We start from the raw sequence: 25804 nt of genomic DNA, 5'->3' as shown, positions 1-25804 counted from the left end.
TGTGGGTGTGGCCATAAAAAAATGAGAAAGAAAGAAAAAGAAAAAAAAAAGCTTATACAATAAATGTACTTTTTTTTTTTTTTTTTTTTTTGCAGTTTAGGGACACACTCGAGGCATATGAAAGTTGCCAGGCTAGGGGTCCAACTGGAGCCACAGCTCCTGGCCTATGCCACAGGCACAGCAATGTGGAATCTGAGCCACATCTGTAACCTACACCACAGCTCATGGCAATGCAGGATCCCTAACCCACTGATCGAGGCCAGTGATCAAACCTACATCTTCATGCATTTCCACTGCACCACAACAGGAACTCCCAATTCTTCATTTTCTTCTTATTTTTTCCTTTTGTCTTTTTAAGGCCACACCCATGGCATACAGAGGTTCCTAGGCCATGGGTCAAATTGGAGCTGCAGCCCTCGCCTATGCCACAGCCATAGCAACGCAGATTCAGGCCAAATCTTCGACCTATGCAATAGCTCTCAGCAACGCTGGATCCTTAACCCACTGAGCAAGGCCAGGGATTGAACCTGCGTCCTTGTGAATGATAGTCAGATTTGTTTCCATTGAGCCATGATGGGAACTCCCCAATTCTTCATTTTAATTGGCTTTTTCAATTAACAGCTAACCACCAGTCCCAACGGTATCAGATAAAAGGGCTTCCAGTAGGTGTATAACTAGCTTTTCCTTTACAATATATTGAAGACATTTTTCCTGTCACTATATATAAATCTACCTTATCCTTTGTAAAACACACCTCACAATATTCCATTATATAGCGGATACATTTTAATTCACTTAAATTCTCTATTTAGGAGTTCCCGTCATGGCGCAGAGGTTAACGAATCCGACTGGGAACCATGAGGTTGCGGGTTCAGTCCCTGCCCTTGCTCAGTGGGTTAACGATCCAGCATTGCCGTGAGCTGTGGTGCAGGTCACAGACGCGGCTCGGATTCTGCATTGCTGTGGCTCTGGCGTAGGCCGGTGACTACAGCTCCGATTTGACCCCTATCCTGGGAACCTCCATATACCTCGGGAGCGGCCCAAGAAATAGCAAAAAGACAAAAATAAATAAATAAATACTCTATTTAAATAATTTCAATGTTTTTCTTTAAAAAATTTGAGCAAAGCTCAATAGATGCAGAAAAAGCATTCAACAAAGTCCAAAATATATTCAAGATAAAAACTCTTACCAAAGTGGGTATAGAAGGAACATACCTTAACATAATAAAACCATTTATGACAAAACCACAGCCAGTATAATACTCAATGGAGAAAAGCTGAAAGCCTTCCCACTAAAATCTGGAAGAAGACAAGAATGCTCACTCTCACCACTTTTTTTCCACATAGTATTGGAAGTCCTAGACATAGCAATCACACAAACAAAAGAAATAAAAGGCACCCAAAGTGGAAGAGAAGAGGTAAAATTGTCACTGTATACAGATGACATGATACTACATATAGAAAACCCTAAGGACGCCACAAAAAACTACTGGAACTGATCAACGAATTCAGCAAAGTAGCAGGATACAAAATTAATATTCAGAAATTGGTCACATTTCTGTATACTAACAATGAAATATTAGAAAAGGAATACAAAAATACAATACCTTTTGAAATTGCACCCCAAAAAATCAAATACCTGGGAATACAACTGACCAAGGAGGTGAAAGACTTATATGCTGAGAACTATAAAACATCAAGGAAATTAAAGAGGACTCAAAGAAATGGAAAGATATTCTATGCTCCTGGGTTGGAAGAATTAATAACCTAAAAATGGCCATACTACCCAAAGCAATCTACAGATTCAATGCAATCCCTATCAAATTACCCATGACATTTTTCACAGAATTACAACAAACATTCCAAAAATTTATAGGGCACCACAAAAGACCCAGAATTACCAAAGCAATCCTGAGGAACAAAAACAAAGCAGGAGGCATAACTCTCCCAGACTTCAGGCAATATACAAAGCTACAGAATCCAGAGTGTCATATTGGTACCAAAGCAGGCATACAGACCAATGGAGCAGAATAGAGAACGCAGAAATAAACCCAGACACCTACAGTGATTAATCTTAAAGGAGGCAAGAATATAAAATGGGGAAAAGATAGTCTATTCAGCAAGTGGTGCTGGCAAAACTGGGCAGCTTCATGTAAATCAATGAAACTGGAACACATCCTCACATCATGCACAAAAATAAACTCAAAATGGCTTAAAGACTTAAAGGTAAGACAAAACACCATAAAACTTCTAGAAGAGAACATAGGCAAAACATCCTCTGTCATCAACCATACAAATGTTTTTTGGGTTTTTTTTTAAGGACGCACCGGCGGCATATGGAATTTCCCAGGCTAGGGGTCGAATCAAAGCTACAGCTGCCAGCCTACACCACAGCTACAGCAATTCAGGATCTGAGCCGTGCCTTCGACCTACACCACAGGTCATGGCAAGGCTGGATCCTTAACTCATTGAGCAAGGCCAGGGATTGAACCCGAAATCTCATGGTTCCTAGTCGGATTTGTTTCCACTGCACCACGACAGGAACTCTCAAATGTTTTCTTATATCAGCCTCCCAAGGCAACAGAAATAAAAGCAAAAATAAACCAATGGGACCTAATCAAACTGACAAGCTTTTGCACAACAAAGGAAACCATAAAAAAAACCCAAAAAACAACCTAGGGAATGGGAGAAAATAGTTTCAAATAATGCAACTGACAAGGGCTTAATCTCTAAAATATACAAACAATGTATACAACTCAACAGCAAAAAAACTAACAACTTGCTTGAAAAACGGGCAAAGACCTGAACAGACATTTTTCCAAAGAAGATATACAGATGGCCAACAAAGCACATGAAAAAATGTTCAACATCACTGACATTAGAGAAATGCAAATCAAAACTACTATGAGGTACCACCTCACACTTGTCAGAATAGCCATCATTAACAAGTCAACAAATAACAAATGCTGGAGAGGGTGTGGAGAAAAGGGAACCCTCCTACACTGTCGGTGGAAATATAAATTTGTATGACCACTATGGAAAACAGTATGGAGGTTCCTCAGAAAATTATTATTATTATTTTTTTATCTTTTGACCTTTTAGGGCTGCACTCTCTGCATATGGAAGTTCTGAGGCTAGGGGTCTAATTGGAGCTGTTGCTGCTGGCCTATGCCACAGCCACAGCAATGCCAGATCTGAGCCATGTCTGCGACCTACACCACAGCTCATGGCAATGCCAGATCCTTAACCCACTGAGTGAGGCCAGGGATGGAACCCACGACCTCATAGTTTCTAGTCAGATTCGTTTTTGCTGCGCCACAATGGGAACTCCATGAAAATTAAATATAGAACTATCATATGACCCAGCAGTCCACTTTTGGGCATATAACTGGACAAAAAACTTTCACCGAAAAAGACACATGCACCCCTATGTTCATGGCAGCACTATTCACAATAGCCAAGACTTGGAAGCAACCTAAATGTCCATTGACAGATGAATGGATTAAGAAGATGTGGTATATATACACAGTGGAATATTACTCAGCCATAAGAAAGAACAAAATAATGCTACTTGCAGCAACATAGGTGGAATTAGAGACTCTTAAACTAAGTGAAGTTAAGTCAGAGAAAGACAAATACATATGACGCCACTTATATATGGCACAAATGAATCTTTTCACAAAAAATAAACCCATGGGCTAGGAGGACAGACTTGTGGTTGCCAAAGGGGAGGGGGAGGGAGAGGGAGAGGGATGGACTGGGAATCTGGGGTTAATAGATGCAAACTATTGCTTTTGGAGTGGATAAACAATGAAATCTTGCTTTAAGCACAGGGAACTATATCCGGTCACTCGTAATGGAACATGATGGAGGATAATGTGAGAAAAAGAATATCTATCTATCTATCTATCTACAACTGGGTCACTTTGCTGTACAGTAGAAATTGACAGAACACTGTAAGTCAACTATAATGGAAAAAATAAAAATCATAAAATAAAAAATTTTGAGCAAGGAACTGATGTGATGAAAGTGGATTGAGAAGATGAATCTGGAATGGAATGTTAAAGGGAAAATGGTGGCTGAGAGGTTCCTGCAATAATCCAGCTCTGGATTAGACCAGAAAATGGGAGTGGCTTGTTCCATCACTCTTGCACCCAACAGATGTTCTTGTCAGTCTGGAAGCTCTGCCATTTCTAGAAAACATATATTTCTCCTCTACCATAGCTCATATCAACTCTTCTGTATTTCATCTTTGCCTGTTGAAATCATTTCCTTCACCATCCAGAACAAATGACACACTGCCATGATTAGCCCTGGAAATTATCCCTCCTCTACCATTTCTTTCTCTTGTTTTGCTTTTTAGGGTCACACCTGTGGCATATGGAAGTTCCCAATCTAGGGGTCCAATCCGAGCTACAGCTGCTGGCCTGCTCCACGGCCCCAGCAACATGGGATCCAAGCCGTGTCTGCCACCTACAACCACAGCTCACGGCAACGCTGGCTGGATACCAGACCCACTGAGCGAGGCCCGGGATGGAATCTGAATCCTCATGGATACTAGTTGGATTCACTTCTGCTGCGCCACAACAGGCGCTCCCTCCCCTTCCATATGTGATGAGCTGTCCTTCCTTTCTCCTTCTTTCCCCAAAGTACCCTTCTTCTAAAGGCAGTACAAAGCAGAGGTTAGGAGCAAAGTCTTCGGTGGGGCTTTTTTTTTTTTGCTTTGCTTTTTAGGGCCACACCTGTGGCACATGTAAGTTCCGAGGCCAGGGGTGGAATTGGAGCTGCAGCTGTCTGGCCACAATCACACCAGATCCAAGCTGAATCTGAGACCTACACCACAGCTCATGGCTGTGCTGGATCCTTAATCCACTGAGCGAGGGCCAGGGATTCCACACAACTTCATAGATACTAGTTGGGTTCCTTTATGCTGAGCCACAACAGACACTCCCCAAGGAGCAACAACTTTGGATCCAACAATTTCCTATCTCTGTGACCTTGATTTCTAACCCAAATCCTCAGTGCCTCAGTGTCCTAATCTGTAAAGTGAGACGTGTATTCCGTCTTGTATGAGGATTAAATCAGTTAACAGCCTTACACCACTTAAAATAGTGTTTGATGCCTAGTAAGCGCGGAGTAAACAAATAAAACTAACTTGATTCCTGGTGATTGGCGGTCTACTGGGGTAAGAAGCCAGAGTTCACGCCTAGCTGCCCCCGAGGAGGTGTGGAGGGTGCGGGCCGGGCCGCCTACTCCAGATCCGGGCGAGGAGGGGGGCGATCATGTGATCGATCAAGATGGCGTCGGCCAGCTCCTTGTGGCTCTTGGCTCTTGCTTTCCTGCCGGGGTCCTGCTTAGCCTTGGCGTTGGGGCATGTCGACCCTCCAGCGCCGCTGCCGCTCGTGATCTGGCATGGGATGGGTGAGTGGGGGAGGGAGGGAGAAGAGGGCTAAATGGGTTTGGCGACTCTCTCTCCTAGCCTAGGTTCTCGTCTGCAAAGTGCGAGTGTGGAGGGCGAGGACTGTGGTCTCATAGCACCTGGCTGGTCCTACGTTTTAGGATTTGGGGGTTGCTCTGTATTGGAAAGGGAAATGGAGAAAGAGCTGTCTTTTGGTGAGCACTTACAGAGGGCTATGCACTGCGGCAGGGTTTTACGTGGTGGTGTGGTTTAATGCCCACGGTAGTGGCGTCAGGGTGCCGCATCTGACGCTTGCTCAGGAGGGCTGGGCTGTGGCTTCATGACCGCGGCATCTATCCTTGGCGTTCATCCACACATTGAACAAAGATTTGTTAGGCACCTACATTTAACACATCGTTATTGAGCACCTACTGGATACTGAGGATACAGCAGTAAAATAAACATACTAAATTCTTTGCTCTTTAAGAACTTACTTTCCTTTCCAAAGGAGAGAGGCGGGGGGTGGGGGGATGCGCTGGGGGTGTGGGATGGAAATACTATAAAACTGGATTGTGATGATCATTGTCCAACTATAAATGCAATAAATTCATTGAGTAATGAAAAAAATAAAAAGAACTTTTCAGTGGGAGAAACAGACTATAAATACATAAGTAAAACATGTATGTCAAATGGTGATGAGTGCAATGGAGAAAAATAAAGCAGGGAGGTGGATAGGGACTGGAAGTGGGGACTTGGAGTTTTATAGACCAAAGTCTGGAAAGGAGTCACTGAGAAAGTGATATCTGAACAAAGACCTGAAATCCATTAGGGAAGATGCCATGTGGATATCTGACCAAAGGAACAGAAAATGCAAAAGCTCTGGAAATATGTCTGGTATGCAGGTATGTTCAAGGAACAGCATTCCGATCATTGTAGCAGGAACTAAGTAAGCAAGGAGAAGAAAAGGGAAGTTTAGTTCAGGGGTAGGAGGGGGTATGGGAGGTAGCCTGCTGATGTTGGGCCTACTAAGGCAACTGTAGGAACTTTGGCTAGAATGAGATGGAAAGTTATTGCGGGGGTTTTGAGCAGATGAGTGACATGGTCTGATTTGCCTTTTATTATTTATTTATTTATGTCTTCTGTCTTTTTTTTAGGGCTGCACCCACCGCACATGGAGGTTCCCAGGCTGGGGGTCTAATCGGAGCTACAGCTGCGGGCCTATGCCACAGCCACAGCCACGACAGATCCGAGGCACGTCTGTGACCTACACCACAGCTCACAGCAATGCCAGATCCTTAACCCACTGAGCAAGACCAGGGATCGAACCTGCATCCTCATGTGATTTGCCTTTTAAAAACACTCTATAATGGAAAAAATAAAAATCATTATGAAATAAAAATAAATAAAAGCACTCTAGTTGCGGGGCTTCTGTCATGGCTCAGTGGTTAACGATTCTGACCAGCATCTATGAGAACGCAGGTGTGATCCCTGGCCTCGCTCAGTGGGTTAAGGATCTGGTGTTGCCGTGAGTGGGTGTAGGTCACAGATGAGGCTTGGATCCTGTGTTGCAGTGGCTGTGGTGTAGGCTGGCAGCTACAGCTCCTATTTGACCCCCTAGCCTGGGAACCTCCATATGCCACAGGTGCAGCCCTAAAAAAAAAAAAAAAAAAGGAAAAAAAGAAAAAAGCACTCCAGTTGCTAGATTGTAGGGGTCATGGACCTCTACAGCCAAAAAGTTAGGAAGCTTTTGCAATAATTTTTTTTTTCCTTTTTAAGGCTGCGCCTGAGGCATATGGAAGTTTCCAGGCTAGGGGTTGAATTAGAGCTACAGCTGCCAGCCTACACCAACAGCCACTACAACGCAGGATCCAAGCCAAGTCTTTGACCTACACCACAGCTCATGGCAACGCCAAATCCTTAACCCACTGAGCAAGGCCAGGAATCAAACCCACAAACTCATGGTTCCTAGTGGGATTTGTTTCTGCACCGCCGCAATGGGAACTCCAAGGGTAGAATTTATTTTTATGACTTAAGTTTTGTCATTTGAGGAAGATGTAGTAAAACTGAAAGTGAGGCAAGCAAACTCACCTTTTGTTGTTCTTTCCTGCAGCAAACCTCCCTCCCCAAACTGGTTTCTCAAAATATGAGACACTGTTTGAGGTCTTGCTTTTTTGGAAGAGTAGCCATTTGAGCCAAGGTTAGGTAGAGGGTTTTTTTTTGTTTTGTTTTTAGTATCAGTTTGGCTAGGTCATGATTAACCCCCTACCTTTGAGGAAACTGAAGGGTACTTCTTGACAAAGAAGAAATTAGTCTTAGGAAGAGTAGAAGGCTGATAATGGAATTAATAGTGATCTGGTGCTGGAGGCCTTGAGAGTTTCTGGTTGAATGTGGTATCAAAGCCTCAAATAGCAGGAGATTCTGTAGCCACTTGTCATCGAACATTTTCCGCCTCGTTTGGCTCAGAAGTCTGGCCATTTCTGCCTCGGTCATTTCATTACTTTGGGTACTGGAAAATTGAGAAATTTGTATCCAGTGGCCCTGAGAAATGCTGAGAAACTGTGTTTCCGTTGGTCTACAGACCTTAAAAATGAGACTTCCAGTTTCCAAAGAAACTGAGGCACCGGTTAAATCACCGGTTTCCAAAAGTCTAACAGAGCAGACTGTTTTCCTTTATGTGCTTGCGATCTGAGGGAGCCCTTCACTGCCAGGGAGTTTGCCTTCCCCTGCCGCTGTGTAGCTGGGGTTCTTGGATTTAGCATTAGGAAGACCACTAATGACCTTGACATAGCACTTTTAAGGGAGTGGTGAGAGTGAGAGTCTAATTGGAATGGGTTAGAGAAAAGGCCAGAGAGGAATTAGAGTCACTAAGACAGCTCTTTGAAGTCTCTGTGCCAGGCCCTGGGACTACTGCAGTGGAGTTAAAAGAGAACAGGAGAGCCCCAGGCCCTCCCAGGGCACAGTCAGTCCATAGGGGAGGCAGTTCTATAACCCACAGTTGTAGTTCAGTGTGAGAAATAGATGTTCAAGGCCTTTTCATTCTTTAAAAACAGATTCTTGGGGAGTTCCTGTTGTGGTGCAGTGGAAATGAATCCGACCAGGAACTATGAGGTTGGGGGTTCGATCCCTGGCCTTGCTCAGTGGGTTAAGGATCCGGCATTGCCATGAGCTGCAGCTCGGATCTGATGTTGCTCTGGCTGTGGTGTAGGCTGGCAGCTGTAGCTCTGATTAGACCCCTAGCCTGGGAACCTCCATGTGCTGAGGGTGTGGCCCTAAAAAGAAAAACAAAGCAAATAAATAAATAAAAATAAAAACAGATTCTTGGAGTTCCCTTCGTGGCTCAGTGGTTAATGAACATGACTAGGATCTGTGAGGTTGCGGGTTCAATCCCTGGCCTCACTCAGTGGGTTAAGGACCCAGCGTTTCCATGAGCTGTGGTGTAGGCTGCAGATGCAGCTCAGATCCCAAGTTGCTGTGGCTGTAGTGTAGGCCAGTAGGCCATGGCTCCGATTTGACCCCGGTCTGGGAACTTCCATATGCCTTGGGTTTGGCCCTAAAAAGCAGCAAGCAAACAGACAAGACCCAACAGATTCTTAAGCTTAGTGTCAGGTTGAAAATGGATGATTAAGTTCAAAGCGGAAAATGATTTAAGCCCACTTCTCCTACCCAGTGGCCAGTCATGTTTCTTCCTGTTCTTAGTTCTAGTTTCTTGAAACAGGGAAGGAAAAAAAAAAAAAAAAAAGCAGAGCTGGGACTAGGATGACACAAGGAAGCTTTGAGTGTGCAAAATGTAAGCTCAAGGTCAGCACTTGCATGACCTGAGCGTGAGCACCTCCTCAAATTGTGTCCTAGGTGCTTTACTTGTCTTACCCTAGCCTGGGCCCTAAAGAGAAATCCGATTCCAAAGTGCTTTTGGGTCTGTTAATCCTGGGAACTGAAGTTTGGCACCTGCCATCAGCTTCTACACGGAGTAAAACATGAGCCACTGCAGCTGCCAACCCACAGCACCCTCTGAGCAGAGCTCAGGCTGGAGACCAGCAGTGAGGCCCTCTGTGCTCTGGGAAAACTGGACAAACAGGTCTTCAGATAGGTAGGTATTTTTAGGAGAAGCAAAAATAGCAATTCTGCATTTCCTCATATCTAGGAAAACACTAAAATCCATCAGTGATGACTAATGTCTGTGACTAGTAGTCACCTTTGTGAGACCACAAAGCAGCAAACTTCTGCGAAATGTGTGCATTTTCCCCCTTCACCTTTGTGACTTACACCTTGGTATTTCCCCCTTTCTGCTTTGGGGCAGTATTTATTTCAGAGTTACCTGAAATATTGCCTCCTGGGCTGTAGTTAGTGGGCAAAACAAAAGATGTCATGGTCATCTGTGAGAACGGCCACTCCCAAGGGTGGGCCAGTGAGCCCTGAGGGAACTCGGGAAAACATCAAAGGAGTGATTCCAGTAAGCCCACATCTCTAGGTCTTCCCATAGAAAGGAGTTTTCTGTAAGTCTGGTTATCTGTAAATCTTTTGTTCCTACTACCTCCCCTTTGTTGCAAAAACCAGTATATCCTAGCTTCTCCCCTCCTTGGAGCTACCTGAGATGCCATCTCTGGGCTTAAGTCCTAATCTCACCCCCAATAAAACTTAACTCTCAAGTTTCAGATTGTATTTTTTTAGTCGACAACCCCAAATGTTCTAGGTGATAAGGAAGGGGTGAATACACCTCTGGTTATTTTTTATTTTATTTTTTTGCTTTTTAGGGCCGCATCCGCAGCATGTGGAGGTTCCCAGGTTAGGGGTCAAATCAGAGCTACAGCTGCTGGCCTACACCACAGCCACAGCCACAGCCACACCAGATCCTTAACTCACTAAGTGAGGCCAGGGATCAAACCCCTTGCAACCACATGGTTCGTAGTCAGATTCGTTTCCGCTGCACCACGATGAGAGTCCCTCACCTCTGGTTATTTTAAGTGGTGAATTTGGTGTCCCAATTTTGTTGTATGGGCTGCTGAAGTTTTTATTATTTGATAAACATGAGTTGAGCAAAAAAAGTTCTCTTTTTTTGAGGTGAAATTCATATATTAACCATATTAAAATATTTCAACTAATAGCATTTAGTATAGTCACATTGTGCAACTACCACTTCTCTCTAGTTTCAAAACATTTTCATCACTCCAGAAGACGCATGTCCCACTTAAGTAATCGCTCTTCATTCCCTGTTCCCATCACCCCCAGGAAGTGTTTCGTCTGCTTTCTGTCACTATGGATTTGCCTCTTCTGGGTATATCATATAAAAGGAATTATACAATATGTGACCTATTGTTCCTGGCTTATTTCACTTATAATAATGTTTTCAAGGTTCATCCAAAATGCTGCATGTGTCAATGCTTTGTTCTTTTTTTGTTGTTGTTGTTTTGGTCTTTTTAGGGCTGCACCTATGGCACGTGGAAGTTTCCCAGGCTAGGGGTCGAATCAGAGCTGCACCTGCCAGCCTACAGCAAGGCCACATCAATGCAGGATCTGAGCTGCATCTGAGACCTACACCACAGTTCACAGCAACACCGGATCCTTAACCCACTGAGCAAGGCCAGGCGGCCCACGTTTTCTTGGATATTAGTCAGGTTCGTTACTGCTGTGCCACCATAGGAACTCCTGCTTTGTTCTTTTTATGGCTGAATAATATTCCATTGTATGTATGTATGACAATTTGTCCATTCAACCATTGATGGACCTTTGGGTATTTTCTACCTTTTGTCAATTATAACTGTTTTTATTTTTTTGTCTTTTTGCTATTTCTTTGGGCCGCACCTGCGGCATATGGAGGTTCCCAGGCTAGGGGGCGAATCGGAGCTGTAGCCACCGGCCTACGCCGGAGCCACAGCAACGTGGGATCCGAGCCGCGTCTGTGACCTACACCACAGCTCACGGCAACGCCGAATCATTAACCCACTGAGCAAGGGCAGGGACCGAACCCGCAACCTCATGGTTCCTAGTCGGATTCGTTAACCACTGCGCCACGACGGGAACTCCCCTTTTGTCAATTATAAATAATACTTCTTAAACATTCATATATGTGGAATTTTGGTGGCTTATTGGGTTAAGGGTTTGGCATTGTCACTGCTGTGGCATGGGATTTGATTTCATATGCTGTGGGTGCAGCAAAGAATAAATAAATAAATTCATGTATGAGTTTTTGTGGGGGAATGTTTTCATTTCTCTTGCATGTATATCTAGATGTGAAATCACAAGGTCTTATGATCATTATATGTTTAACTTTTTGAGGAACCATCAAACTGTTTCCACAGTGATTGCATCATGTTACATTTCCACCAGCACTATAAAGCATTCCTATTTCTCAACATCCGTGCCAATACTTCTTATTTTCCATTTTTTAAATTAAAAAAATAAACCCATCCTAGTCAGTGTGCAGTGGTATCTCATGATTTTGATGTTCATTTCCTTAGTAGCCACTGATGTTGATCAACTTTTCATGTCCTTGTTGGCAATTTGTATATCTTCTTTGGAGAGATGTCTGTCCAGTTTCTTTCCCCATTTTAGTTAGATTATCATCTTGTTGAATTGTGAGAGTTCCTTGTATATTCCAGATATTAAACCTTTATCAGGTATATGGGTTTTGCAAATGTATTCTCCCATTCTGTATGTTTTATTTATTTTTTTCTTTTTTTCCAAGGAAGTTCCTGGGCTAGGGGTTGAATCAGAGCTGCAGCTGCCGGCCTACACCACAGCCACAGCAAAGCCAGATCCAAGCTGTCTGTGACCTACACCACAGCTCATGGCAACGCTGGATTCTTAACCCACTGATCGAGGCCAGGGATTGAACCCTCATCCTCATGGATCCTAGTTGGGTTTGTAATCCACTGAGCCTCAGTGGGAACTCCCTGTATGTTTTCACATTTTCAGTAATGCCCTTTGCAGCACAAAAGTTTTTTAAAAAATAATGTTGTTTTTGCTCATGAGTTTCCATGCTTGTCTTTGTTGTCTAGGAGACAGCTGTTGTAATCCCTTAAGCATGGGTGCTATTAAGAAAATGGTCGAGAAGAAAATACCTGGAATTTACGTCTTATCTTTAGAGATTGGGAAGACCCTGGTAGAGGTGAGGTCCTTCATAGCTCTCTTCCTTTGAAGGTTTGCTAACTGATTTTATGGGATATACTATTAAAATGCTTAACCTTGTGTTTTTAGCAGCAAATCATACAGTGATACTTTAATTCTTGAGTGGCTTTTACCACTCTGTGGCTAAAATCCTTTTACCTCTCTGTGGCTCCTTTTTCAGGATGTGGAGAACAGCTTCTTTTTGAATGTCAACTCCCAGGTAACAACAGTGTGTCAGATTCTTGCTAAAGATCCTAAGTTACAGCAAGGCTACAATGCTATGGGATTCTCCCAGGGTGGCCAATTTCTGTAAGTCCCTTTCTGTTATATCATACCCCTTACATGGAATTGATATTTTGTTCCTTTGACTCAGAGAGATCCACTCTTCCAGTTTTTTCGGAATCTATCTTGGACAGGAAACTATTCTAAAATGTCCCCACGTTGGGAGTTCCCATTGTGACTTAGTGGCAACAAACCCAACTAGTATCGATGAGGATGTGGGTTTGATCCCTGGCCTCGCTTAGTGGATTAAGGACCTGGCGTTGCCAGGAGCTGTGGTGTAGATCAAAGACACGGCTAGGATCTTGCATTGCTGTGGCTGTGGTGGGCAGCTGTAACTCTGATTCGATCCCTAGCCTGGGAACCTCCATATGCTGCACCTGTAGCCCCAAAAAGCAAAAAAAAAAGTCCCCATATCAGAAGCTCTATGGAGCTTAATTTATTTTCTGTGAAAGAATAAAGTTTTGAGGAGTTCCCGTCATGGCGCAGTGGTTAACGAATCCGACTAGGAACCATGAGGTTGCGGGTTCGATCCCTGCCCTTGCTCAGTGGGTTAACGATCCGGCGTTGCCGTGAGCTGTGGTGTAGGTTGCAGACGCGGCTCGGATCCCGCGTTGCTGTGGCTCTGGCGTAGGCCGGTGGCTACAGCTCCGATTCAACCCCTAGCCTGGGAACCTCCATATGCCGCGAGAGCGGCCCAAGAAATAGCAACAACAACAACAACAACAACAAAAAAAAAAAAAAGACAAAAAAAAGAATAAAGTTTTGAGTTTTGCCATATCAGAGGAAAATCCTGAAACTGTGGCTTTGGGAAACCACAAAGGATTAAGTACTTTAATCTGGGAAGTTGATTCTTGATGATGCATTTCCTCTGACAGCTGGAACTGATAATCCTTTTTTTTCCTCCCAGGAGGGCAGTGGCTCAGAGATGCCCCATACCTCCCATGATCAATCTCATCTCAATTGGGGGACAACATCAAGGTAACTCGGTCCTCTTTACCTAAAAAAATTCTGTCAGCTCTATTTGTACAAGAAGTCAGCCATCCTTGCAAAAATCCTGTTTTTCTAGTTTATAACCAGCTAGCCAGCAATGATGAAGAAATAGGATTCCAGAGGCCTGCAACACAGGTGAATCATTAGATGACCATTTATAAAGTTCTTTCCAATTTAATTGACATGATTTCCTGGAGGTGAGATGGGTTGCAGCAGATGGTGGTTCAGGAGTTAGGAAAGTCCAACAACCTTTCCTGTTTTCTGATACGGAAAATAGGGTGATGTCCTATTGAATTTAGACTGAGGCAGAGAATAGTGTCTAGCCTTTTTTTGGTCTATAAAATTAACAGGAAAGATTAAATCCTTCAGGAAAAAAACCACAAAAGGTTTGCTATTTAAACAGAATGATGTTCTTTGGGGGAAGAAGTGTCTTTGGGATAGAACTTTATCTGTGTTATGGGAGTTCCTGTCGTGGCTCAGTGGTTAACAAATCCGACTAGGAACCATGAGGTTTCGGGTTTGATCCCTGGCCTCGATCAGTGGGTTAAGGATCTGGCGTTGCCGTGAGCTGTGGTGTAGGTTGCAGACATGGCTCGGATCCAGTGTTGCTGTGGCTGTGGTATAGGCCGGCGGCTATAGCTCCGATTGGACCCCCAGCCTGGGAACCTCCATGTGCCGTGGGTTCGGCCCTAGAAAAAGACAAAAAAAAGAGAACTTTATTTGTGTTCTGATGGATGCAGCTATTGGTTGGTATAGTGTAGGGGATGCTCCTTATAATCAGGAAGCTGGATCTACCCAGTTAACTGTTACTGAAGGGCAGGTAGTTTGGTATCATAGGTGCCCTTCGTGGATGAGGGAAACTAAAATAAGACCCCCCCCCAGAGTTCTCATCTTGGCTCAGCGGTAACAAACCCAACTAGTGTCCATGAGGACTTGGGTTTGACCCCTGGCTTCGCTCAGTGGGCTAAGGATCCCCTGTTGTCATGAGCTGTGTGTAGGTCGGAGATGTGGCTCGGATCCCGAGTTGCTGTGGCTGTGGTGTAGGCTAGCAGCTGCAGCTCTGATTTGACCCCCAGCCTGGGAACTTCCATATGCTTTGGGTGTGGCACTAAAAGGACAAAAATAAATAAAATAAGACCCTGCTGATCTTATAGGACTTTTTCAGAGGATGGAATGAAATACTAGGTAGGAAAATGCTTTTTAAAAGTACACATTTTCAAATGCAAGTTGATAAAAACAGCTTTATCATTCATTCATTGATTCTATAAAAAAAATTTTTTTTCAATCTTTTGCTTTTTAGGACTGTACCTGCAGCATGTGGAGGTTCCCAGGCTGGGGGTTGAATTGGAGCTGTAGCTGCCAGCCTACACCACAGCCACAGCAACTCGGGATCTGAGTTGTGTCTGCGACCTACACCATAGCTCACGGCAATGCCGGATCCTTAACCCACTGAGTGAGGCCAGGGATGGAACCTATAACCTCATGGATCCTAGTCGGATTCGTTTCCACTGTGCCAAGATGGGAACTCCTGATTCTACAAATGTTTATTGAAAACCTCGAAACAAGACAGACAAGGTTTCTGCCTTCATGAAATTTCCATTCTAGCAGAGGGAGAATAGACATGAAACAGTAAACAAAGAAAATAAATTCAGATAGTGGTAACTATGATAAAGAAAAATGAGTTCCCGTCATGGCTCAGTGGGTTACCAACCTGATATAGTGTGCATGAATGAGGCCAGGGATGGAACCTGCAACCTCAGTGGGTTAAGGATCCATTGTTGCCATAAGCTGTGGCATAGGTCCCAGATGTGGCTCGGATCCTGTGTTGCTGTGGCTGTGCTGTAGGCCAGCAGCCACAGCTCCGATTCAACCCCTAGCCTGGGAACTTCTATATGCTATAGGTATAGCCATAAAAAGAAAAGAAGAAGAAAAAAAAAAAGAATTGTGGTAATATTGGTGAAAGGTGTGGGCTCTGGAGCTCAACTGTCCAGGTTATATCCTGGCTTGGTGACTTACTGTCTAACCGTAGACAAGGTGTCTAAACTCTCTGTTTGAAAGTTCCCCATCTGTAATATGGTGCAAATAATGATTTCTACTCCACAGGGTGGTTGTTAGGATTAAATGATTTATTGCCAATATATGCTTAGAACTGGTATGTTGGGTATGCCCCTCCCCGCATTATTATTGATGAGGATGATGAGGATGCAAGTCTAACTGGGGGAAAGGAAGGAAATGGGATTGGGCACTGCTTGAGTTAGGGTACTCAGATGTGACTTCTCTAAGCTAAGACTCAAGGGATGAGAAGGAGGCCAGCCATTGAAGCAGTAAGAAAAGAAGTACATTCTCCAGAAGTTCCCGTCGTGGTGAAGTGGTTAATGAATCCGACTAGGAACCATGAGGTTTCGGGTTCGATCCCTGACCTTGCTCAGTGGGTTAAGGATTCGGCATTGCCGTGAGCTGCGGTGTAGGTCGCAGACGTAGCTCAGATCCCGTGTTGCTGTGGCTCTGGTGTAGGCCGGCGGCTACAGCTCCAATTCGACCACTAGCCTGGGAACCTCAATATGCTGCAGGAGTGGCCCAAGAAATGGCAAAAAAAAAAAAAAAAAAGTACCTTCTCCAGAGACCAGCAGGTTCAAAGGTCCTGAGGCAGAAGAGTGTGGGAGTACCAGGTGGAAGCTGGTTATAGTATTCTTAATACCTTTTTCAAAATTCTTTTTTTATGGTCTTTTGTCCTTTTAGGGCCGTACCCTTGGCATATGGAGGTCCCCAGGCTAGGGGTCTAATCGGAGCTGTTGCTGCTGGCCTACGCCAGAGCCATAGCAAAGCCAGATCCAAGCCCTGTCTGCAACCTACACCATAGCTCATGGCAACGTCGGATCCTTAACCCACTGAGCGAGGCCAGGTATCGAACCCGCAACCTCATGGTTCCTAGTTGGATTCATTTCTGCTTCGCCACGACGGGAACTCCTCAAAATTCTGAATACATTATGTTCTTGAGGAATAAGTGAATGATATCAGGGTCTAGCTCTGGTTTTTGTTTCTCACAATGCCCTGCACATAGTAGATATTCAGTACATGATTATCTAAGGCAGGGATATTTGTCTTCTACTACTCTAGGTGTTTTTGGATTCCCTCGGTGCCCAGGAGAGAGCTCTCACATCTGTGACTTTATCAGAAAAACTCTGAATGCTGGGGCTTACAACAAAGCTATACAAGAACGGTATGTATGGTTAACTGAGAAGGAAACAGAACTGTCACTGCACTGCGTGAAAACATGCTGACTTTCATGCTAACCATGATTCTAGAGGTAGTTGCTTTTGATACTCAAATGAAATTTTTTTTTTTTTTTGTCTTTTTAGGGCCATACCTGGGGCACATGGAGGTTCCCAGGCTGGGGGTCAAATACAGCTGCCGGCCTACACCACAGCCACAGCAATGTGGGATCCGAGCCACGTCTGCTACCCACACCACAGCTCATGGCAACACCAGATCCTTAACCCACTGAACGAGCCAGGGATCGAACCTGTGTCCTCATGGATACTAGTAAGATTCATTTCTTCTGAGCCATGACAGGAACTCCTGAAATATTTTTATAAAATAGTTTTATAGATATTTGTAAAAATATACTCTATATCATCTGCTTCATTTTATTGTAAACATAAAACTAATATTAATTTAAGGAAAAGGACATTTTTCTATATAAGAAGAAAGTAAGTACAACAATAAATCTCATCTTTAAAAAACAACAAAAAATCCCTTAGCGAGTACTAAGCCCAAGGAATTACTGTTAATATTTGGCAGACAGACTTTTTTTATGTCGCCAGCAGGACAACAGGAAGGCTTAGCATCCCACATGCATGTCCTCAGCTACTCAAATGTGTTTGGGTTTTTAAAAATATACGGAATTACTTTGCAGAATATATTTTCCTTCAGTTGTTTCTAAACTAAAATTATACATCAAACCCCTGGGAAATTCATTAAAAATGAATTCCAGGGCTCCATCCTTAGAAATTTGGATTCAGTAGTTCTGGAGCATTCTGAATGATAATGAGATTTGGGATCATCTAATATCATAATATCTATCCTTTGGGTCTTCCAGGTGCATAATTCTTGTCTTTCGTTTTTTTTTTTTGGCCATGCCTGTGGCATTTGGAAGTTCTTGGGCCAGGGATCTAACCCGCACTACAGCAGTGATAAGGCCAGATCCTCAATCGCTAGAAGTGTCTACTTTGGATAGAGTGGCCTTTGAAGAATTTTTTTTTTCTTTTTCTTTTTAGGGCTGCACTCGCAGCATATGGAAGTTCCAAGGCTGGGGTCGAATCAAAGCTGTAGCTTCTGGTCAACATTTCGGCCACAGCAACATAGGATCCGATCTGGGTCTGCAATCTAACCACAGCTCATGGCAACACCGGATCCTTAACCCATGGAGCAAAGCCAGGGATCAAACCTGCATCCTCACAGATACTAGTCGGGTTCATGACTGCTAAGTCACAACGGGAACTCCTGAAGAAAAGATATTTATTTAAATTGGGTTCTCAAGGATGAGGAGGAGCACAGGAGGTATTAAGAAAAAAGGGATCAGGCAGAGGGAACAGAAGGCTCTGTTGAGTCCCTATGGCGGGTGCACAGGAGCCTTCCCTGGGCGTGCTGACCGACCCGGTCACCTGTCTTTCTTTTTCTCCTGCAGCCTGGTGCAAGCGGAATACTGGCATGATCCCATAAAGGAGGATGTTTACCGCAACCACAGCATCTTCCTGGCAGATATTAATCAGGAGAGAGTAAGCATCCAACCTGGGCTACCATAGTCGTGCATTCATTTTTCTGTTTGGGGCATTATAAACAGATTAGCAATAACTGCTAATCCCAGATACCCCAGGCAGACTGCAAGAAACCAGAAGTTTTGTTTCTTGGGAGGTGGTGCATGAGATTCAGTTCTTTTCAGGAAGGCTGGATTCCTTCGGCTTTCTTCCCTTAGTTTCTTACCCTTTGCTGGGGTTAAAGCAGTGGGGTGAGCTCAGTAAGTTGCTCGCTGGCTTACATGGAACTTGTGCTGCTACCTTCCCAGTGGATCCCTTTGGGGTCATATTTTCTCAGAAGAGCCATTTACTTAGAAGAGAGACTGTAGAAGGGACAGAGTGTGTCCTAAAGATGAGCACAGTTTGGAGAGATTCTGGTAGACTAGATGGCTTAATATATATGGGCTTATCTGGAGGTTTTAAAAAATCAAAAATAAAATTTGAAGGAGTATGGAGTAGGAACAAAATAGTATAGCAGAACCACTCAGAATTCAAAGTTTCCTTTCGTTTTTTCCTTTTTCGCCACACCTGTGCATAAGGAAGTTCCTAGGCCAGGGAACAAACCTTCGTCTCCACAGTGACTTGAGCAGCTGCAGTCGGATTTTTATTTTTATTTATTTTTTCCTTTTTAGGGTTGAACCCGCAGCATATGGAAGTTCCCAGGCTAGGGGTCTAATTGGAACTACAGCTGCTGCCTGCGCCATAGTCACAGCAACTATGACCTACACCACAGCTCATGGCAACGTTGGATCCTTAACCCGCCAGGGATTGAACCCGAATCCTCATGGATACTGATCAGATTCATTACCGCTAAGCAACAATGGGAACTCCTGCAGTCAGATTCTTTTTTTTTTGGTCTTTTTGCTATTTCTTGGGCCGCTGCCGCGGCATATGGAGGTTCCCAGGCTAGGGGTCAAATCGGAGCTGTAGCCACCGGCCTACGCCAGGGCCACAGCAACGCGGGATCCGAGCTGCGTCTGCAACCTACACCACAGCTCACTGCAACGCCGGATCGTTAACCCACTGAGCAAGGCCAGGGACCGAACCCGCAACCTCACGGTTCCTAGTCGGATTCGTTAACCACTGCGCCACGACGGGAACTCCCATGCAGTCAGATTCTTAACCCACTGTGGCACATTGGGAGCTCCAGAATTTGCAGTTTCTTTTCTTTTTTTCTTCTTTTTTTTTTTTTTTTGTCTTTTTAGGGCCACACCTGCAGCACATGGAGGTTCCCAGACTAGGGATCAAATTGGAGCTACAGCTGCTGGCCTATGCCACAGCCACAGCAGCACCAGATCCCAGCCACATCTGCGACCTATACCACAGCTCACAGCAACTCCAGATCCTTAACCCACTTAATGATACCAGGGATCTAACCCGCATCCTCATGGATCCCACTCAGATTCTTTTCCACTGAGCCATGACGGGAACTCCCAGAATTTGCAGTTTCTTATTTTGCCATGGCTTTTCTCTGGCTAGAAACTTTTAACCTTTGCGATGGAGGCCTGTGGAATGCAGTGACAGATTCAAGGTGGCATCTGTATGCCATGGTTGGTGGGGGCTTTGTCAGTCAGATGGGATGGTAAGAAAAGGCTGGACCAGGCACATTCTAGGCAGAAAGCTAGAAAAGCAGCCCATTACCATGGAGAAGGGCCAGGGAGACGAGAGCACTGAAAGACTTTAATTCCCCTGCTGGAACCTAATGCAATGTCTCTGAGGTACTGACTGCTGGCCTGTCCTCCAGAGTATCAACGAGTCCTACAAGAAGAACCTGATGGCCCTGAAGAAGTTTGTGATGGTGAAATTTCTCAATGATTCCATTGTGGACCCCGTAGATTCTGAGGTGAGACACAGTTCAGGCCACATGATTCAAGGAGAGGGGAGGAATCAGTAGCATTAAAACATAGCTGCCTGCGCTGACCTGTTTGTAGAGCGGGGGCTCTTTGCTTGAGGTCTGTCAGTAGGACACTGAGGGTTGTAACCTCCACTGCCCAGAATTGTATGCAAACTTGTTACGATTAACTCTTGAACTACACAGGAGTTAGGGATGCCGACCCTCTGCACAGAAAAAATTTTTATGTAACTTAGATTTGACTCCTCAGCATCCACACTATTGAAAAAAATGTGAGTATAAGTGGACCTGAGCAGTTCAAATCTGTGTTGTTCAACGGTCAACTATAGTTGCATTCTCTGAGGGAGGGTCTATAATTTTTTATCAGATTTTCAGAAATCTGATCCAAAAAAGGTTCACAACCACCAGTCCAGTCTGTATAAATCCTTGAGGTTCATATTCAAGGCCTGCCATGACCTGGCTTCTTTCCAACCTAATCTCATTTCAGGAGCTCTTCATACCCTCTGATCAAATCACATTGTACTACTCGAAGTGCCCTGAGCCTGGCATGTGCTTTTTCTTTTGTGTGTCTTTTTTTTTTTTTTTTTGCCATTTCTAGGGCTGCTCCTGTGGCATATGGAAGTTCCCAGGCTAGGGGTCGAATTGGAGCTGTAGCCGCTGGCCTACACCACAGCCACAGCAACGTGGGATCCGAGCCTCGTCTGCGACCTACACCACAGCTCACGGCAACGCCGGATCGTTAACCCACTGAGCAAGGCCAGGGATTGAACCCGCAGCCTCATGGTTCCTAGTGGGATTCGTTAACCACTGAGCCACGACGGGAACTCCTTTTGTGCATCTTCGTTCATGCTTTTCAGTCTCTAAAATCCCATCCCTGGGCTTCTTCAGCTGACAAACTCCTATTCAGCTGTCAAGGCCAATCTCAAATGTCTCTTCCTCCATCCAGGATGCTACACCTACTCCAAGTAGAATTTGCTCCCTCTTTTTTTTTCTTTCCTTCCTTCCTTCCTTTCTTCCTTCCTTCCTCCCTCCTTTTCCCCCTTCCCTCCCCTCCTCCCTTCCTCCCTTTTCTTTTTCCCCTCTTTCCCTTTCCTCCCCTGCTTCCTTCCTTCCTTTATTTATTTATTTATTTTTTACTGCCCCTTGGCATACGGAGTTCCCTGGCCAGGGATCAGATCTGAACTGCAATGGGGGACCTGCCCCACAGCTGTGGCAATGCCATATCCTTAACCCACTGTGCCAGGCTGGGAATCGAACCTGCATCCCAGTGCTCCCAAGAGACTGCCAATCCTATTGCATCACAGTGGAAAATCCTGCTCCCTCTTTTAAAGAATAATCATCCTTTGTTTTTTTCAGCATTCATCACATTGTGTCAGAGCCCCAGAAACTAGCAAACTACAGCCTGTGGGTCATATCCAGCCTGCCACCTGCTTTTGTATGGCCCACAAACTAAAAATGGTTTTTACATTTTTAAATGGTAGAAGAAAGTCAAAAGAATACTTGGTGATGTCTGAGTTAACATGAAATTCAAATTTCAATGTCTGTAAATAAAGTTTTGTTAGAATGCAGACATATTCATTTAAAAAATATTGTGTATGTCTGCTTTTGCGTTACAGGGCAGTATTTAGTAATTGCAACCATGTGTTTAAGCCTAAAATATTTTGTGCCTGGTCTTTACAGAAGAGTTAGCTGACCCCTACGCCAAGCAATGAGTTATTTCTGTGCATTAGACTAGAGCTTCTTGAAAACAGGGACTGTATACATTTTCATCTTTGAATGTCTAGAATTCAGCACAAGGATTTGTCAGAGTAGGTGCCAAATAATTGTAGGAAGCAGCAATTCTGGGGAGTTGGAGAGCTCTTCGGAATGATGAACTCATTCCTCGGGGTCCCCCCTTAAAAAGAGGTGACTCAAGACATGCTCCATTTTCCCTCCTTTGCTGCAGTATCAGGGTGTTTAGTTTGTTGGCAGTCTTAGCTACTAGCCAGCCTTGAATCAGTTTGGCAGTGTGTGCCACGTGTCTGATCTGACCTCATTTCTTCCTCCTCTCCTGCAGTGGTTTGGATTTTACAGAAGTGGCCAAGCCAAGGAAACCATTCCCTTACAGGAGAGTACCCTGTACACACAGGTAATGGGGGAGAAAGGTGCCATCCTTTGGGGCTCCTGGTTGCAGAAGCTGCTAGTGCTTTGGTGATAAACCTGGTCCTGTGCACCCCAGCACAGCAGGTGCTCAGGAGGCGTCTGACTTGGGTCTGATCCGGGAGAGGCTTGTTAGGCTGCTGATTGTGGCATTAGCATATCAAGCCCTAGTTTACCAAAGTCTCTGTCCTGAAGGTTGAAGGACTTGAACCTCGTGGTTTTCTGGCATGTACAAGGCACATATCTAACTCCTTCCCTCTGATAACAAGGTTTAGAACTGGCTTTCTCTGCTGAGGGACAGTCCACTACAAATCCAAGAAGCCCTCAACACAAGGGAAAAACAGAGAGGGCTATTACTTTTTTTTTTTTTTTTTTACGGCTGTTACTTTAAAACAATAGATGCGGAAGTCCTATTTTTAAACCAGGCACTGACAAGGGAGCTCCTCCTGCAGAAGACTGGGAGGAACAGGGCTGTGACTTTTTTGCTCAGCAGTAGGTCCTGTTTCTCAAGTAGAAGTGGCAGCGTTTCACCACCTGCAGTTCCAGGGCCCCCCACACTCTTAAGCAGTGTATATGGGAGATGCTCTTCCCCGTGCACAAGTGCTACATCTGAACCACTCACCTACTGGAATTCCTCCAAGTAATTTCAGAAGCCAGTTGTCACCTCTTGACTTTTCTCCTGCATCTGGCACCCCATCTTTGGTGAGGTAAAGGGAAAGGGAAGCTAGAGTTTGCAAATTACAACTAAGAACGTCTCATAAAACTCAAACCGAAGGCAGCTACAGCAGAAGCAACATTCTGGCACCATTGCACCTTCTCTTCTCAACTGTATTTGTTCTACAGCACCCTGGCTGTGCGTAATGTCTTTTTCAACTGCAGGCTATGAAAGTGGCTGAGTTTTGTTATCTGAGGGTTGGATATATTTTAAGTTATCTAACTAATGTTCTCCTGTTTTTGGTTCAGTCCTACGTAACCTGACATTCTAGGGCAGTTTTTGTCTGTGGCTTGCCCAGGTCTACCCCTACATGATCCTCCAGAAGCTTTGGGAAACTTTTCAGAAAGCAGAATATAACTTTGTACGGAACCCTTCAATTACAAATACATTTTTAATGTTTGGAGGGAAATATCCTTTTTTAGCATTTTCAACAATACACCTGAATTTTATTTTTTTAATCTTTTTTGTCTTTTTTTTTTTTTTCTTTTTTAGGGCTGCACCCTCAGCATATGGAGGTTCCCAGACTAGGGGTCAAATCAGAGCTGTAGCCACTGGCCAATGCCATAGCCATTGCAAAGCTGGATCTTTAACTCACTGGGCAAGGCCAGGGACCAAACCTGTGTCCTTATGGATGCTAGTCAGATTTATTTCCGCTGAGCCACGAGGGGAACTCCTACATCTGAATTTTAATACTCAGAGAAAAGATTGCATTTTGAGAATATATCAAAATGATTGATTTCTTTATGATTTTACTGTGAAACTTTTCATTAAGCCTCCTGATTATGGCCTTTCTCTCTGCAGGACCGTCTTGGGCTAAGGGAAATGGACAAGGCAGGACGGCTGGTGTTCCTTGGTCTAGAAGGGGACCATCTTCAACTGCCTGAGGAATGGTTTTATGCCCACATCATACCCTTCCTTGAGTGAAGCCCTTGTAATTGGCACTAGAGCTCAGGAAACCCCTCACACTTCCAAGCCAGTTTCCTCCGTGCCCAAACCCGAGCTCAGATCCAGCCAGCAACTAATCCTTCTCCCTTGTCTTCATCTAACATGCCCTGCTCGGAAAGAACTAAGATACCAATCTTATCCTTTGTCTCATCCTATCTGCATACGGTGTTGAATGCAAGTTTAATTAGCTAATAACCACAGAGATTGTTTTACAGCCCTTTGATGTGGTCAAACTTGGGGCTCAGGAGTTTACTGCAGGTCGGTGGCAGAACTGCGTCCAGCCCTGGAAGAGACTGAACAAAGGAAACCAGTGAGATAGATTGTAAGTCAGATGCCTTTCTCAGGAAAATTTAGCCACATCTCAAGCCAGGAGGCCAATACCCAGGCCTGATGTATTCTCAGTTGTGCTGGTGATTTGACTAGGGCTTGGGAAAGTATTGCTTGGAGAATGTGTCCACCTGATTCCTTGAGGCTGCCCGCCCCATTGAGTATGTTGCCTTCTGTGGCATCGTAGCTATTATTAGACCAGCTCACCGTCTTGCCTCGGTAGCAGTCTCCTCGGGTGGTGGTGAATTAGTTGCTCTGTTGCAAAAGAAGGCAGGAGGGAAGTAGCACCCAAATGGTATTGCTGAATTCAGATGGGGGAAGGAGGGTTAAAGAAAAATGTAGTGGATTCTTTCCATTCCATCCTTGATGACCTGTCCTTTCTTAATGGGGCAAGTGGTCTGGATCCTAGCTATTTATTGCTGGCATTAGAAAGAATGGTAGGAAAAATACTGTATCAGGCTTTCTAACTTTTGTCTCAAAAATTCTTACCAGCACATTCCAAACTACGTCTGATGTATTCTGTGAAAAAGACTGGTTGCTCAAAAAGCTTAGGAGATCCCTTTTCTCCTCTTGGAGATAAACCCACATTAGAATATTAAGGTCTCTGAGAATTCCTGTTACACTGAAGAAAACTAACCTTAAGCTACTGTTTCCCACACTATTTGAGCATGGATGTCTTAGCCCGCACTCCCTCACCTTGTGAGAACCTAGCAACACTTTGCATGACTGTTCTGCAGGATGCCAGTTTGAGGAAATGATTAGCTGTGTTTGAGGGAAGCACCTTATTAGTGATGCTAAGTTTATCCTGTTTTTTCCTTCATCTTTCTCAAAACTTATTTTTCAAATAAAAGAGGATGAAAGGCACGAAGTGGGGGTGTGTGAAAATAATTTTATGAAGTTGTTTAAAATAAAAAGTAGTTTCTTACCCTTGGTGTCATTTTTCTCTGCTTTTTTGCTTTTTAGGGCTGCACCTGTGGCATATGGAGGTTCCCAGGCAAGGGATCGAATCGGAGCTGCAGCTGCCAACCTACACCACAGCCACAGCAACATGGGATCTGAGCCAGATCTGTGACCTACACCACAGCTCATGGCAATGCAGGATCCTTAACTCACTGAGCGAGGCCAGGGACGGACCCTTCATCATTAATACTAGTCAGATGTGTTTCTGCTGTGCCTCAAGGGGAACTCCAGAACTCCCATTTTTCTTTTCAATATTTTTACATCGCTGTACAGCAAATATCATAGGCAAATATGAA

The 25804-nt window shown here is 44.4% G+C and overlaps 1 protein-coding gene across 1 annotated transcript; it reads left to right on the top strand.

Annotated features, from left to right (window-relative positions):
• Positions 1-5267: 5267 nt before the first annotated feature.
• PPT1 (palmitoyl-protein thioesterase 1) lies at positions 5268-25473 on the top strand. The gene is made up of 9 exons (XM_047793510.1): positions 5268-5421; positions 12394-12503; positions 12684-12811; positions 13692-13762; positions 16892-16994; positions 18462-18552; positions 20315-20413; positions 22479-22550; positions 24078-25473. The coding sequence occupies exons 1-9, from the start codon at positions 5298-5300 to the stop codon at positions 24198-24200; spliced, it is 921 nt and encodes a 306-aa protein (XP_047649466.1). The 5' UTR covers positions 5268-5297; the 3' UTR covers positions 24201-25473.
• The last annotated feature ends 331 nt before the right edge of the window (positions 25474-25804 follow it).

Source organism: Phacochoerus africanus, chromosome 8 (assembly GCF_016906955.1).
Source record: "Phacochoerus africanus isolate WHEZ1 chromosome 8, ROS_Pafr_v1, whole genome shotgun sequence".
NCBI classification, from domain to species: Eukaryota; Metazoa; Chordata; class Mammalia; order Artiodactyla; family Suidae; genus Phacochoerus; species Phacochoerus africanus.
The sequence above is the reverse complement of the archived record's forward strand: the minus strand, read 5'-3'. Positions and strand labels throughout refer to the sequence as shown.

What these genes read in the sequence shown, in the direction of transcription:
- PPT1 (XM_047793510.1), top strand. Translation starts at nt 5,298, where the DNA reads ATGGCGTCGGCCAGCTCCTTGTGGCTCTTGGCTCTTGCTTTCCTGCCG. An exon ending in TTGGGAAGACCCTGGTAGAG is followed by an intron (nt 12,504 to 12,683) that starts GTGAGGTCCTTC and finishes CTCCTTTTTCAG; the next exon opens with GATGTGGAGAACAGCTTCTT. An exon ending in TCCCAGGGTGGCCAATTTCT is followed by an intron (nt 12,812 to 13,691) that starts GTAAGTCCCTTT and finishes TTTTCCTCCCAG; the next exon opens with GAGGGCAGTGGCTCAGAGAT.